At 48.4% G+C, this 15,880-nt stretch overlaps 1 protein-coding gene across 3 annotated transcripts; it reads right to left on the bottom strand.

The window, feature by feature from the left end:
* Nucleotides 1-548: 548 nt before the first annotated feature.
* slka (STE20-like kinase a) lies at nt 549-15,291 on the bottom strand. 3 transcript variants are annotated; one of them, XM_037466063.2, is made up of 19 exons: nt 14,621-15,291; nt 12,543-12,707; nt 11,047-11,095; nt 10,482-10,631; nt 9,485-9,557; nt 8,963-9,157; nt 8,692-8,773; nt 8,408-8,539; nt 7,162-8,322; nt 6,942-7,072; nt 6,472-6,595; nt 5,949-6,128; nt 4,415-4,507; nt 2,276-2,405; nt 1,924-2,048; nt 1,621-1,815; nt 1,326-1,451; nt 1,124-1,237; nt 549-1,016 (listed from the first exon to the last, which is right to left on the bottom strand). In XM_037466063.2, exons 1-19 carry the CDS (start codon nt 14,768-14,770, stop codon nt 870-872), a joined length of 3,522 nt encoding a protein of 1,173 aa, XP_037321960.2. In that variant the 5' UTR covers nt 14,771-15,291; the 3' UTR covers nt 549-869. The 3 variants fall into 3 exon arrangements, with proteins under 3 accessions (XP_037321960.2, XP_037321961.2, XP_037321962.2); XM_037466064.2 differs by lacking the exon at nt 4,415-4,507 and adding an exon at nt 3,390-3,461 and having other exon boundaries at nt 14,621-15,290; XM_037466065.2 differs by lacking the exon at nt 4,415-4,507 and having other exon boundaries at nt 14,621-15,284.
* Nucleotides 15,292-15,880: the final 589 nt, after the last annotated feature.

Here is a 15,880-nt window from a genome sequence, read left to right as displayed (position 1 = left end):
TGTAAAAAAAAAAGAAGAAATAAGACTATTCTGTCTGAAATTGGATAGGCTTGGTTGAGACAAAGGACTTTTTACTGCATATTTATTCTTTAGCTCATGAGGCAAAATCAGTGCAAAGAAAACAGCTTTACATTCCTTTAGTTTCTATATATTATGCATTCCATCGTTCTCCTTGAAGTAGCAGGTCACCCCTGCGCTTTACTACGTGGGCATGTAGGTGCACTGGTAACATTTCACTCAGCGTAACATTAACAACACAGTACATTCCTTTTCATTTGAACTCACAGCACTTTGGATCCCAACGCATTGCTGACTCCGTCTTCAGCCCCACAGCATAACCAAGTCTCCCATTAGTTCATCTGCCTTAAACCAACTCTGTCTTGCATGCTGTGACACAAGATCTCCGTCTGTTTAATCTCCCAACGTCTTGTGATTATGGGTGGAAACGATGAACAGTTATTTAAGTGCAAGACATTCAGGGGGAAACCGTATTTACTGTAAAATCCGGGGGGGGGGGGGGGGGGAGGGACACAGAAAAAAAAAAAAAAAAAAAAAAAAAACATACGAGGCACTGGAGATCATTCACACTGAAGCAGGCTGTGCTTACAATAATCTGATAAACATGATAGGCCACAGTTACCTTTTGAATTTTGAACATGCTCCAAAAAGTGCATTTCACTATCATGGGACATTTCTCAAATAGCTGAAAAAAAAACGGTGGAATCAAAGCGGTGTCTTTGCGTTTTTTTTTTTCCTTCAGTAACGGTCGGAGAAATCACAGTCGCTCCGTCTGGGAAGAGTCCGTGAGCCCGGCGGCCGAGGTTTCGGCGCCGGAGTCCGCTCTGCGGCGCAGACAAAGCGGCCGCCGGCTATGAACCAGAGTTGTGCAGGTTCGGGATGGCGTAGAATTTGGATACTCGGCTCTGCGTGCTGGGGTTAAGGCATTCGGATTCGCCGCTCATCTTGAAGAAGACCTCCTGCTCCTGGAGCTTCCGCGTGAACTCGTCCTCGAGCGCCTGCGGGGGGCAGCAGAGACAAACGCCAGTTACAAACTACGCCCGCAGATGGAGTCTGTGAGAGGCAGGCGCTCTTGGGTCAAAGAGCAAATGGGGGACATGTATACCTTCTTCCTTGGTCTCAGCTTCTCTCTCCACTCCTTTATCTCTTGGCTGTGCTCCTCATCCAGCTCCTTCAGCTTCTGAGTCTCATGTTCAATCAGAAGGTGGCATTTCTCATTCTGAAAGAAGATGTGGGTTAAGACATGTCCCTTCTGGATAAATGTGCAGAGGTGTGTGTGTGTGTGTGTGTGTGTGTGGTTTGCCAACCTGCAGCTGCTGCAGCTCCCGGATGTTGGAGTCACACTGCAGCTGCAGATCCCTCATCTGGTTCTCGTGTTTCTGGTGTTGATGGAGCCTCTCGTTCTTCTGCCTCTTGTCTTCCTGAGAGGCAAACTGGACAAAACAACTAAACTGTAACAGCACTTCGAAACCAAACAGAGCAGATTCGTTGACTTGTCTTTTTACAGTGGTGCTTTTAATGCTCGTGCGACATGTGGTGGGCGCCGATCACGCTGCGGAAGGTCAAGTGAGCGACTCGGCCCGCTTCAACCATTTCGGTCACCTGTTTGACGCGTTCCCTCTCCTGCTCGGGCGTGAACGTCGCAGTGGCGGTGATGCGGATGCTCTTCTTGAACATCGCCATGCGGGTTTTGGCCTCGCTCCGCTGAATCTTGGGCAGACGAACCCTCTCTTGGGTCTGTTTGTTCTTCATCTCCTCGAACATTCGCTGGTTGTAGCGATGCATCTGCTCCATCTCCTGTAAAACACACACACACACACACACACACACACACACCGTCTTTGAGTTCAGAAGCATTATGTAAGATGTGATTACTCAGGGCCGACGTCTCCTCCCGGCTCTCACTTTCTCATGCCTCTTCAGCAGCTGGTGTCTCTGCAGGAAGTACTGGTCTTTCAGCTGCTGCTTCAGCTGCTGGTGCTTCTCCTGCAGATGGCGCTCCTCTAACTCCCACATGGCCGCCTCTCGAGCTGCAAAACACACAGGTACGCATGCAACAATAGAAAAAGGCATTCCCACGAGGCCACTTCACAGGCACGGCATGCGTCAAATTAACCGATTCCTCTTTCCGGCTTTACGGAGCGACGATAAAAACACATTTAGAAGAAATGTGATATGAGAGAATGTCTCAAGTAGGTTTCCGTTGCAGTAGAAGGGTTGATTTAATCTGCCGAGTGGCACTTCCTCCACCTCCTACCTCTCATCAGCTGCTGCTTGTGGTTCAAGCAGTCTCTCTCGATGGTGGTGATCTCCAGTTTGTGCTGCTGGATGATTTTCTTCAGAGCCCCGTCCAGCTCTTGCTGCTGCTTCTGTAGGAACTCTTGCTCCTGGGGAGCCGGGAGAGAGGAGGAGCCGTGAGAGGACGCCCGGGGGTGACCGTGCAGAGGGACAGCAAAGAGCAAGAAAGACGGAGCACAACAAGAATGTCTCGAGTGTCAAAAATGCCTGAAACTTTAAAAAAAAAGGGACATAATAACACTTCAATAACACGTCCACTTCAACTTCAGAACAACACAGAGCACCAAGATGTCACATCATCAACTGGATCAGAAGAGGGAGACACTCAGAGATCATGGATGGCAACGATCCACAGTGGAAGTGAAGAGAGAGAGAGAGAGAGAGAAAGGAAAGTTAACAACGGAGCGTAGATTCAGATTCACTGTTTTATGTTGGACAACATCGACATCGACGTTCACACACACCGCTCAGAGCTCAGCCTGCATTATGCACAATTCATGGCGGAAGCAGCCAGAATCATATAATACACAAAAATAGAGAGCTGGTTGTGAATTGTCCTTTATCTAATAAATACGTTAAAAAAAAAACAGTATGTAGACTAAACACAATTCATTGAAGAAAAAAAATAAAACCTACAATGGGTTATAGCATTACAGTGCAGACTCCAAATAAGGATGGTTCAAATTTGATAGAACAAAATACTCCACAAAAGCCATCTTGTAGCCCAGATCTATATTTGGACCTCGTCTGACGGAGACAAACATGGATCCAGACAGAAGGGAATCAACGACTAATAGAGGACGAGCACTTTGCTCCCAGGCTCCAACGTGGCGGTGTGATACAATACAAACGTTGAACACGTGTGAATTTGGTGGAGGACAAATCCCCAACAGCAGAGAAAGAGAGAGAGAACCACCGCACAGAACACAGTGATGACGCCACTAAGAACAAAACGACGGCCATGCTTGCACGCGTCGTTCTTAAAAACGGAGCCATCACAGACTATCCTGTCACTACGGGCCAGAGACGGATAGAAAAACAGGGTGCGGGGGGGCGGGGGGGGGGGAACTTACATCCTGCATCTGAGCGTTGAACAGTGCGCATGAAGACAACTGAAAAGACTGTATCATAACCTGGGCCACTGCCTGTGGAGGAGAGCACACGGCGCACTCATCCTGATCAGAGACAAACGGCACACTAAGGATGTCTCTCACACACACACACACACACAAATACACACTCTCACACTGATTCTGAGATGATGCAAATATTCCCCCCCATTTAGTTTTGCATGGGTTTTTGAGTCACACAGCTCCCTACTAGATGTTAGGAGGAAGTCAATGAATTAGTTGTTAATACTCTACTCTTCTCATGCTTGAAAAGCGGCACTTGAGCTTCACACCACTTGCAAAAAAAAAAAAAAAGCGGTTTTGTTACGGCCCATGCGTCGGTCTCCAGTTCGCGCGTTGCCTCTCAGAGTCGAGTTTGATTCATAAAGCGATGGGAGGGGCTTTCAGTGCATTCAGTGCAGACGTCTTTAGTGGAAACTTGTCTGCCATCGATCGATCGATTCCCTACGCGATGAACACTCAATGGTAAACGGTCATTCGAGAGTGGACCCCTTTGTGGTGGTAAACCTTTGGTTCTGTTGAGGGAATTTTCTATAAAAAAATATTATTTAAAGTGTGTACAATTGTATTAGAGCTTTCAAAGTAGATTGTTCATTTGGACGATAAATTTCACAAATGATTTATCGCACAAAACCCCAAGATATTCATTTATTAGCATTAATGTGTGCTTAATGTGCGCTAAGAAAAACAGCAAATGTCAACGGTCAGAAGCAGAGACTTTAAACGCACGATCTTTCAGTAGTAGTTGACTCTTTCCTCATAATAGCTCAATAAACCCACATATGGACTCAGTTTTAATGGGATGGTAAAATCCTTTGACACATTTGGAGAAATAACAAGACAAAAGTCTTCTGTTTGTGTTCATGAAAATACTTCACACGATTGAATCAGTTCACAGAGGTTTAGAAAAGAGAGAAAGAGAGAGAGGGAGAGTGTACAGAGTTAAGAGACAGCAGGTGACGGTTTACCTCGGAGTTGTTAAGGAGCAACAGATCCTCCCTTACGCGTTTCAGGAGATCTTTTCTCATGTGTTTGGGGGACTGTCCAACTTCCTGTTTGGCCTACAGTGCACGTGTAGAAAAACGTGGTTGACGCCGTGTATTCTGAGAGCATAACGAAGCGGGTCCGACACCAGCGGAAGACATGCACGGCCCACTTTGAGAGGGAGGGAGGGAGGGAGACTGAACCCGGCCACCAACCGATTCAAAGCCAGCATGCTCCATTATGTTCCTTTGAACTAGCCCTCAAGTCCGTTTGGATTAGTAGCACGTCAGAACTCTAAGTGTCAACTGCATGAGTCAAGACATGAGGTTGTAAAAAAAAAAAAAAAAGTAGAGTAGAAATTGAATTTGTTTACGGCAGATGTTAGTCTCAAACAGCTGGCCCCGTGTGACCCTGCATTCCGTCAGTCATTGAGTTGATTATTTTTGCCTCCGCAGATGAATTAAGAGTAACGAATTTGGAATCATCGCGTCGCTACTTCCTCTGTGTGTTTTACTAACTTTGACCCACTTCACTTTCGCTTTCCTCATCAACTAATAGATTTGTTTGTTTATTTTTATTGTAACCACAAACCACAGTTCTGTTCTTTTTATTTATTCAAGTCCACTTATTTCTTTCTGTGTCAAGTTCATACTTTAAATGTGCGTGGCGGTGACACAACTTCCTTGATATACAAGTTAAGGATGATTCCATATAAGTTACTCTGATGCAAGGCCGTTATCATTTCCCCAAATGAGCCCAACACCACTTTGAGAAATCGTCAAGCGTCTTCCATCCCTTGACCAAAGCCACCTCAACACACTCATACAAGAGACATGGTTAGTTAAACACACAATAATAGTACATCTTGAATACAGAGCATAACAAAATAACCAAAATAAAGTACATAAATATTACTGTACATAGCTGAGAAGCAACACCTTAAAGCCAACCAGCAATTATGTATTTAAGTACAATAAATATACTCCAAGTGGCCCAGAAAGCAAATGGCGAGCAGCACAACCCCCACCAGGCCTCATGAATACACAAAGGCTGCCAATTTGCACTCACGCCATGAAAAAAAAAAAAAAAAAAAAAAGAAACGCCACTGCACACTAAGACTGCACGCACACCCACAACGGCCAAAGAAGCATTTAAGGAAGCACAATAAAAAAAAAGGTACGTGTTAAACTGAAGACTGAATTTGTATTCAACGGTAAGCGGTTCTCTGAAGACGCCGTAGCACAGTGCTGCTTGGAAGGCAACCAGAAGCCTCGGGGCGGATTAATAATGCAAACGACAACACGCCGCTAGCCGCTATCACTGGCAAAAAAACCCCCAGTGAGGCACACACACACACCACTCCCTCGGGGGTCAATGCCACAAAGACGAGTTCGCCACCGGCTTAGCTCTTAAACACATGCACCATGCAAACAGCTAGGGTCGATGACAGGCAAATGCTTACAACCCCCCCACCGAGAAGACGCCTGCGTGCAGAAAGCGGCCATGCACCAACGGTACCTCTTTCTTCCGGTTCTTCAGCATGTTTTGGAACTTGGACAGCTCCTTGTCCTGATCCGCTTTGATGCGCTTGGCCTCGTCCCGCAGGCGGCTGGTGTGGTCCTGTTCCAGGCGCTCGATGGTCTGCTTCTGCTTCTTCTCCAGGTTCTCCACCTCTTGGTCGTATTGGCGCTTCTTAGCCTGCAAGGGGCGGAATCGGCGAGAAACGCGCGCCGTGTTTATTCTGTATGCGAGCGCACACCGTACGGTGAACACGTGACCCGGCAGCACCCGGGCCTTTTTAAAAAGAGGGGGGGGGGGGGACATTAATGGTGGAAGACGTTTGTATGGTTTCAACCTGGATCGAAGTTCTTGGTTTTGTGATCAGCAGGGATTAAAGGAAAACAGACACTGTTGGAGACAGACTGGTGTCAGCAGGTACTAGAGGCACGTACACGGCCTGCTCCGTCTGAGAGGAAGCAGCCCGTTACCCAGATAACCAAACGACACATCACGTCACCGCCGAGCGAACCACCTGACTCACCGCGGTTTCCTGTTCAAAGCGTCGGAAGATCTGCTCTCTCTGCTGCTGCAGCTTGTTGCTCAGCTGCTGCTGGGCCCTCTGCTCCTCTTTCTGCAGGAGGCGCAGCTCTCTCAGCTCCTGCCGCCTAAGGGAAACAGCAGCGACACTGTGGTCAGGGGGGATACCATACCTGCTCAACTCAAATGAGTACGTTTTTTAATATTTTGTCCCCTTATTTTGGAATGGGTAGTTGATATATTGAGATACATGCTAACTCTTTGAAGGAAAAAGTCATGAACCCAACACCAAATTGTAAACAGCACGCCGCATGTCTTTAAAAGGCGAACACGGGAGATGACAGCCACACACTGCAGCATTCATCACGGCAGATACCCATCTGGAACTTGTAAAACTCTGTGAGAGTCGTTAAATGCACGCGTTTATCAGGCCGTGTCTCTGGATCCGGAGCTGCAGTAACGTAAGCGACGCACCTCAGGAACCTCAGCTCCTCGCTCTTGGTGTCGTTGTCCGTCACGATCTTCGACGTCGTCACGCTGACCTCCACGCCGTCCACCATGAACTTGCGCGTCTTCTTCAGGGTCTTCTTCTGGCGCCTGGACTCCTACGAATAAATCAGGAGAGGGCCGACGGTTGAACCACCGAGGCTGTGATTGACACGGGCCCCTCCTCCCCCCCCCCGCGACGCCTTACCTGCATGGACATCCCTTCCTTAGTCTTCGACAGGAAGCTGGAGATGGACAGGTTGAGGTCAAGGCTGTTGCTATCGGCGGCCGAGCTGCTTCCGGAGTCGGAGTCCTTCTCCAAATCGGGCTGAGCCGCAGCGGGGGGGCTCCCGCCCTCCGTCTTGCTCTCGGGATCCGCTTCGCCCTCCGGCGCGGGGGCGGCCTCTTGGGAAGTGCCCTCGTCCCCGCGAGGGGCTTCTTCCTCCTCCTCGGCGTCGTCGCCGCCGCATGGGACCACCGGGTGAGACTCCTCAGAGGGGACCTGGGCTTCATCGCTGACTGCATCTGGGGAGGCGTTTGGGGCCTGCCCCCCCCGAGCGTCCTCCCCCTTGGTCGCATCGTCCGGCCCGGCCCGCCGTGGCTCCTCGCAGGCCGCGTCCGCGGGCTTTTCCTCTGGCTGGCTTTCCGTGGGCTCCTCCTCCAACAGCACCGCGGCGGGGGGCTCGTCGTCGCTCTGCTTCTCGCCCGTGGCTCCAGCCGCCACATTCGATACTTTGCTCACATCGGTGACGTTTTCTATCCCGTCCTCTGTCAATTCATGCCGAGGCGTCTCACATGGCTCTTTGCTTTCTTCTTCTGCCTGAGCCACTTCCGCCGATATGACTTCTGGTTCTTCTGGTTGGTCTTCGGGTTGGCCATGGGATTCTCTGGATTCTACTGTAAGAGCATCGGTTTCTTCTTCTTCTTCTTTAACCGTTTCCTCTCCTTGTATGTCCTTCTGTTCCTCCCCTGCTACGAGCAGCTCTTGGGTGTCCACTGCATCTCCAGCTTCGTCTGGCTGCGAAAGCAGAGGCTCAGCAGGAATCTCTTCAGATCGACTATCTTCTAGTCTTGGCGCCTCTGTGGGACCTTGCGATGTGAGGTCCTTGGTGGGTTCTATCAGGCCAGAGGCGAGGTCTTCATTACTAGCATCCGACACCTCGTTGAGTTTCTCCTCCTCCTCCGTCTTGTCCGCCTCACTCGTTCCAAGACCCTCATCGGAGAGCTTGTCGCTGATCCGGTCCTCGGCCGGATCGGCCTCCGTCTTCTCCGTGACGGATTCCAGGGCGGAGGGAGTCGGCGGGACTTTGTCGTCCTCCGAGCTGGCCGCGCTGGCATCCGATGGCACCCGCTTGTGCCCGGAAGCCGCCTGCGTCGCACGAAAAAAATTACATCTTTCATTCAGATATCAACAACTCTTACACCGTGCAAGACATATTGTGTTGGCCACCCACCAAAGGTGTATCAGGCTCTTCCTCCTCCTCCTCCTCTTTGCTGTCCTCGATCTCCTCGGTGACTTCAGCTTTGGCTTCAGCTATGAGCTCTCTGAGCGGTTTGCTATCCGTTACACTGGTGACGAAGGGATGCTACGCAAAAAAAGCACAGCGACGCGATAAATATACAATTCCCTCCCTCGCAAACCGCCGGGCTGAAAACAGGCATCAGAATAATGAGAAAATGACTAATCGAGTGTGTATGCATGCGACACTAAAGGAGGGAACAGCGTCGGCCGGCTCACCTGTAGAAGCTGCTGCGTGCCCCACCTATTGTCCACATTCTTATCAAGCGCCCTTCGCAGGAAGTCGTTAAATTCCAGCGACCTTTAAAAAAGGATAAATGTGTGTTGGCCATGGAACAAAGTAAGCCTCCCTGGGCCCTGCTCGGCGAAACACAATTAACAACACTCTTCACCCCCCCCCCTGTAGCCACTCAGTTAAGCATTAACAATCCACTGCGCTTTTACACATTGAGAAAGTCCACATGTCCTTATCTCCGGTCCGCCATCTCACCAGCGAGAGGGATGCATGAGTGTGGGTGGCTCCGCCTTGGCTATTTTCAGCAGCACCCGCATGGGGTTCATCTCGTGGTTGGGCGGCTCAATCTGCGCCAGCTCTATCAGGGTCACTCCGAGGGACCAGATGTCGGCCTTGAAGTCGTAGGGACGGTCCTTGGAGGTTTCGCACATTACCACCTCTGGGGCCATCCTGCGGAAATGACACACGGCGGTGGGTTTTGGCATTAGCACGGAGGTCATTTGCGAGTGAATCTGTCTGATCCCCGAATGTTTTCTCTCCCCTCCTAAAGGGTAAAAAGACACCGAAATAGGCTTCTGCCTCGACATACGCGCTATTTGGTATTCAAAGCTGAGGTCGTCCAACGCTGTGTCTCTAAATCGCAGAATAAGGCCTTTTTTCCCCCCTCCGTTGCCACATTGCATGACAGCTTTTGTGCCACAGCGGAGAAAAGTCCCCGCCGTGAGACACGCGTGGACGGAAGCGGGGGAAACGCTGTACGCAGCCTCAGTGACTCACCAGTACGGAGTGCCGATGAAAGAATCCCTCCTCTGAAAAGTCTTGGTATTTTTAGCCGACACCCCAAAGTCAGCTGAAAGTAGAATTGAGTTATGATTATTTTTAGACTGTACGACAGTATAACAGTTACAATAAATCGATACACAATCAAGAACAACATATGTGACATTTCTACTAGGAGTTTACCTGCTTTTAAAGCGTTTGAAATATAAGCCTCATAAGCAGGAAGAAAATACTCAATCTCCTTTTCTCACCATCTCTTTCAGCAGTTCCCTCCAGTTACCTGTGAAACACTGTCTGGCGCCCCCTCCCCTCCCAAATGCTTTACAGTATGCACACATCTCAGGGAAAGGGAAATCTATCATTAAAGTCCCCGGCGACTGGGCGATGATTATTGTTTGCCGGGCTCGGGCCACGACCCTCTGCCTACACAACATGAATCACGAGGCAGCCAGCAGCTATGGGCACGAGAAGCAACATGAATAATTGTACTTGTGGAATATCTTATGTAACAGGTTCACTGCATCACCGACTCCAATAAGTGGCGTATACACACACACACACACACACACACACACACACAAAGTACAGCTCGCTCCTTTGGGGCTTACGGAAAGCAGTTGACGTCACCTTATTTTCTTCCTTTGTTTTTCTAACTTGCCGCTGCATGGATGACTCATTCCTGTAAAAACAGTCCTGTGCACTGTTATCCCAAAAGCCAAAAAGCTCAGCTGGCTGCCACAGCACTGGTGCTGATAGGATCCACAATTTACTCTGCTAATCATCCTTTTAAGCCCATTAGTGTCGGTCCTGCAGGAAGATACAGAGCGGCCATCAAGGACGCCTTGAGACCCAAATCAACGATGAACCAGCTACCGTTTGGTGTGGCGACCTCGAGCGAGTACCTTAATGTGTGCTTAGCTGGACTAGTAATCCCCTCACATCTAGAGAACCATTAAGAGCATCGCGGCAGCAGAGGATGACAGATTTGTTTTACCCAGTTTCACTTCTCCATTCAGAGAGAGGAGAATGTTCCCGGCTTTCAGGTCTCTGTGGATGACTTTGTTGTCGTGGAGGTAAGACAGGGCCTCCAAAGTCTGCCGGCACACCACGCGGATCTGGGGCTCCGTCAGGGGCCTCTCGAGTTCTGTGGACAAACATGCACGCGTTAAGCCCGCCGATGGTTACGGCTGTGGTTGGCGAGTCAGAGCACAGAGCTGAGCGCATCAACGTCCAACCGCCAAAAAGGGAATTCAAAACTGGTGTCCTCTTTCTAGTTAGTAAGTAGTAACGCAAGAGAAAGTGGCGAGGAGCTTTAAAGCGAGAAGGATAGGCTGCAGGCCCGAGGAGCGAAAAAGGGCCGCTCCTTCAAATCTGAGCCACAGTAATTGCACAGTTGGAGCGGCCTTTCCGATTGCCGAGAGGGGAAAATGGGGATGGAGGAGGTTTCTGGATGGAATAACAGAAAGAAAAAAAAAAGACTTGGCACTTGAGGATGAAGAAAAAGTTCCAGAACTTTAGTGCAGTGTTCTTTTGTTTCCTGCCGTAAATGAGGGACTTACCCAGCATGATGGCATCCACTGCACCACCCGCACAGAACTCAATCAGAATCTGAAATGGGGAAGGAAATCAGAACAAAAAAAGTTTACTTTGATGAAACAGGGCTAAAACGACCCTTCTCTCATATTACATCATTGGCTTAAAAAGGACTTTTGCTCTCAAAAAGGTAGCTGAACAGTGAAATGATCCTGAAAATAACGAAATATTTATAATAGTGACATTGTTAAATGTAAAGACAATAATTTGGTGTAACAGAGCTTGATCCAGGTTGATTTTGGGGGAAATTTACGCAACATGTGCTTGTAATTATCAATTTAGACAATTGAATTGTGTCACAAGATATTCCATATATGATCCCATTAAGACACGATAACGTGTCTGATTGAGTCATTGCCTCGCCCTTCTTTTTAAAAACTACATCCATGAAATCGATGACTCTGTCATGTCAGGTAATCGATCAGACACTACAAAGCCACGCTGAGCATCCTGTAATGACATTTATATTTGGAATTTTCAGGTGAAGGTCTGAACTGCACGCTGGAGACGGGGACCGGGATCCCCTCCTTACGGTCCATTTACGATGCACGTCACGCTTTCATTTAAAAAAAAGGTGCGTCGGCCAGCCAATTTCTACTAGATGAACTTCTAATCAAATGATTGGTGCGTGTGTCTACATGAGACATCATGCATACTGTTTAAGAATGAAGCACTGCTCCCTAATATTGTCATAGAGATGTGAAACGCCCTGCTCCTGATGTCAGTTGTAATGTAACAGAGAACCACCTCATATTTAATGGCACTTGGCAGCTCTCTGTATCAGATGATAGAAAAAAAAAAGAAATCAATCAATAGAAGCTACAACCGAACACCGCCTTCTATTCAGCGACTCTAACAAAGCGAATAAACTAAGTGGTTGTTCCTGTTTACAATTTATTGTTCTATGGAAATCTCACTCATACTGTTCACCGGTTCTGATGCTCTTAATATTAGGATAAAAAAATAATAATAATAATCATTCATGCGGATGGATTGTTTTTTTTTTCTCCTTCTAGAATAATTAACATTAACTTAACACCCAACCTGTGCCCAGCGGACGCACTCGCACATTCATCCAGCTGATGGACGCGGTCCGGAGGGACAACCTGCATGCGGCTTTGAATTATTCAGGCACTTTCTCTCCAGCCACCCAAACCACTCCATTACCCTCCAGTAGACGCGGCCCGTCCACAAGGGACGCCACATGACACCACGGGGCCTGGACCTAATTGCTCTGGGGCCTGTGACGGCACACTGGATGAGATCTACTGACCACGTGTTACAAAGGGCACTGGGACCAAATATGTTAAGAGTCCTTTGAGGAACCGCGTAACCAATTGGGATGAATTTGTGTGTCTCCATTGCGTGACTGGTTCGGGGTCTCTGTGTCTCCTCGGCTTCACATCAACAGACCAAAAAAAAGGGAGAGTTCTCGGAGTCGGGCACTTGCTTGCTTACTTACCCACAGCTTGCCATCGAAATAGAAGGCATCCAGCAGCTTGACGATGTGATGGTGGTCGCAGGAGGCCAGGATCTCGATCTCCACCATGTAGTCCTCCAGCTCATCCTCCGTCTTGGTGTCGATAACCTTGGCAGCAGCGAGGGTTTTGTTCTGCTTGTTCTGAGCCTGCAAGCAGCATCCACAGCAGAGGCTCGTTTCAATTTAAGCGCCGGCGGGGGTTAAAAGGACGACCAGCCTGGCTTACTTTTGTGTGGCAGCGAGGTCGGACGACCGCGGAGGAAGAGCCGCCAACGCTTAACAACTTCCTTTAAGGTGCGAGAGCGATGAGCCCCGCGGAACTTTACGGCTGGTGTAGAACCCAGAGGATCATTTCTCTATGAATATATTACACGAGAGACTTTATAATAGCACGTTGCACATATATATATATATGTGGAGAACGGAAATTACTGTAGGAAACCTGCAGCAACAATTTAACGTCAAAATATTTACAATTTGTCCTTTCAAAAAGGTCAAAAGGTGAAGTAATAACACGTATGATTGGAAATGGTGAACGCTCATCTACATTTCTAACACGTGCCCCTTATTCCCCGATAAGGCTCAACTGAAGAGCAGGAAAGATGATTTAAGGTCATCTAGGGGCTTAATGTTCACGGGTACAAAAAAAAAGAAGTAAAAATGGAGGGAGTACCATGACCAACTGCTGCAGAGAGTGTCACACACTATATTTATAGAGCCCTGACATGACACACTCAGGCGACGCCTGTCTGGCACGGCTCTTTGCAAACTCTCATGCACCACGTTAACTTTGGACCAGGAGGGGCGGAGAGTTGTTCAAACGCAGCCTGTGGCCGACACCCAGCTTGCATGGTTACAGTACTTTTGTTTTATGTGACACTAATGTCAATCTGACAATGTGAACCCTACAGGTTTTTTTTTTTTTTTGACAAAGGGAATAATGCAGGGCGGGTCGGTCCCAACAAATGGCCCGCCTCTTCACCGGTTAGAAAGCCCAATTCAACGCTCACTTCTGGGCTCTTCTCTCTTTCCCTCCCGCAGAACAGCTGATTCACACATTGTGACCCCGCCCGAATGAGACAGCCACCCAACGCCTGTGAAATAACTGGTGAAATACGTAGTGTGCGTTAAGCAACGTGACCCGATGAGAGCGAGGCCTCCTTCCTCTGTGTGTGGGCAGACGATACATTGGAAAGTGTGTATTCATCGACAACTTAAGTCCAAGAAGACAGTAGGAGGCCAAGGCCTTTCCTTTAGGGTTGGCCAATCAGCTGATAAAAACTGGCAAATGAAGATATTAAATTGTTCCTCCTGTAAATGTCAGATTTGAATTCATGGCCTCGCTCTTTCCTCGAAGGTGGTGGAAACTTGGCGCATTAACCTACGCCTTTTAACCTCCAGAAGAACACAGGTGTACAAACAAAGCGGAGTGCCGCCCATGAGGTTGATCTTCTCAGAAGGGTCTTCTCGGCCCAAACGCAAATTCCTCCACACAGGTGAAACCTGGAGATGTGTGCGTCAGCACGGATCACAGGTGTGTGGTTTTGCTGGATAATCCCACACAGCGATCTACGAACACCACGTATCGACAGCAACCTGAAGCTCCTCGCCGAATCTACGTTCCCACCTGTGCACCTGTCCCAGTATAAAAGCACCAGCACGTTTGACTCTTTAAATGCAGCCGGCTGTGGGACTTTTTCATTTGACTGTTTACTCGGGTCCTTTGACATCCCAGAAGAACCGGAGAACATCCCGTTTGCACGTCGACGTGTCCCTTCGTCTATTCCGCGGCGGCGAACCACACCTTTCAACAGTTTGACGGAGGCCCGAGTGCCACTCAATGACGCGACAAAGTCACATTTTGGTGTTTGCAACTTGGCGACCTCCAGCACCGAGATAACCGACTGGAGGGGAGGGGGGAAAGAGAGGACTCGTGCTGGCATTTGAACAATCGCGTGACACAACGGAAGCGTATTTCTTAAGAAATCAGTTAGACCCCCCCACCTCCTCCTCCCTCACCTCTTAAAGCGGATGTGAGAGATTAGCTAACTCCACGTTACCTTGTAGACTTTCCCAAAGGCTCCATCTCCCAGCTCCCCGATGATGTCCCATATTTCCTCGGGGTTGACGTCGCGGTGCACGTGCTCGTACTGCTTCTTCTTCTTGTCAGGTCCCAGCTTAAATATCTTCCGAAAATTGAAGAAAGACATCTCTTTTTTTTCGGACGTTGTGACGTTAGCTACGGAGCAGTGGATGCGGTGTCTCCCGTTATTACCACTCCAACAAAAACAACACAAAACAAAATATAGCCGTTCCTCCCCGAGTGTTGGAAATCACAGCACACAGGCCTCAAGTGGAGGCAGATGAGGTGTTATCGAAGCCATTCAGCTGTGATGATGCCAATTAAAACTTCCCCCCCCCGGCGGATGTTATTCATAATCACATCGCAGCTAGCCGCGTTTCGCTGCTCGAGGAGATGGGGCAGACAGAGGAGACCGTTACGCACAGGCTAGCATTTCCGTTTGTGAAATAAATCACCCGAAACGGTAACAAAAAAAAACCCGACAGCGATTATCCATTAAATCGTCGCGCGTGTTAATCACTTAACGTTCGGGAGTGAAATGTGGCGAGTAAAAGGAGTCCATACTTCGGTTGGCTGACCAAACATAAGTTAGCGGACCAGCGTCAAGCTGGCTAAAGTGACGCTGCATGGAAAAGCTTTCGTTAAGAAAATAAAATGTTAAAATACAACCGTTAAGAAGAGGCGCAGAACACATCGAAAAAATAACCCATTATTGCAACAGGCGGCAGTATGAAATAAGCTTCCTATATCTATGGCATAATATGAGGTCGGATTAAGCTAGTTTAGCTTTTAACTTTTTAAATAAATAAAATATTTAGTGTAAATGTAACGCTATTTCTGTCTCTCTAAATGCACTTTAATTTGCCAACCGACTTAAAAAGTATGCTTTGCCGCGTCGGTTTTGTGTTGCAGCAACTATATATGTATATACAAAAGACACTCGCTAAGTGATTTTATTTTGAAGGGTGCATTGCCACATTTCCGTCCTGGAGTGGTGTGTCGGTCAGTAGCTTGACGCTGTTAGTTGGCTGGATCTGTTTCCTGTACCTCCTCTGCGGGACGCGCTTAGCGGCTCGGCCCCGTCGTTACGTGCAACGCTGCTTGTGTTCCTGTTGTCATGAAGCGGAAATACAGGTTGTTTGGTTTTGGGCCCCACGTTTACGATGGGGAGAGTCAGATGAGGCGAATTAATTGATCAATTTAGCCAATTATCAGTAATTAGGCAATCATATACAGT

This window comes from Pungitius pungitius, chromosome 13 (assembly GCF_949316345.1).
Source record: "Pungitius pungitius chromosome 13, fPunPun2.1, whole genome shotgun sequence".
Lineage (NCBI taxonomy): Eukaryota > Metazoa > Chordata > Actinopteri > Perciformes > Gasterosteidae > Pungitius > Pungitius pungitius.
Note: the sequence above shows the minus strand (reverse complement) of the source record. Positions and strands in the feature narration are given on the sequence as shown.

What these genes read in the sequence shown, in the direction of transcription:
- slka (XM_037466063.2), bottom strand. Translation starts at nt 14,770, where the DNA reads ATGTCTTTCTTCAATTTTCGGAAGATATTTAAGCTGGGACCTGACAAG. An exon ending in TTCATCGGCACTCCGTACTG is followed by an intron (nt 9,158 to 9,484) that starts GTGAGTCACTGA and finishes TCATTTCCGCAG; the next exon opens with GATGGCCCCAGAGGTGGTAA. An exon ending in AGAGGGAACGCGTCAAACAG is followed by an intron (nt 1,452 to 1,620) that starts GTGACCGAAATG and finishes TGTTTTGTCCAG; the next exon opens with TTTGCCTCTCAGGAAGACAA.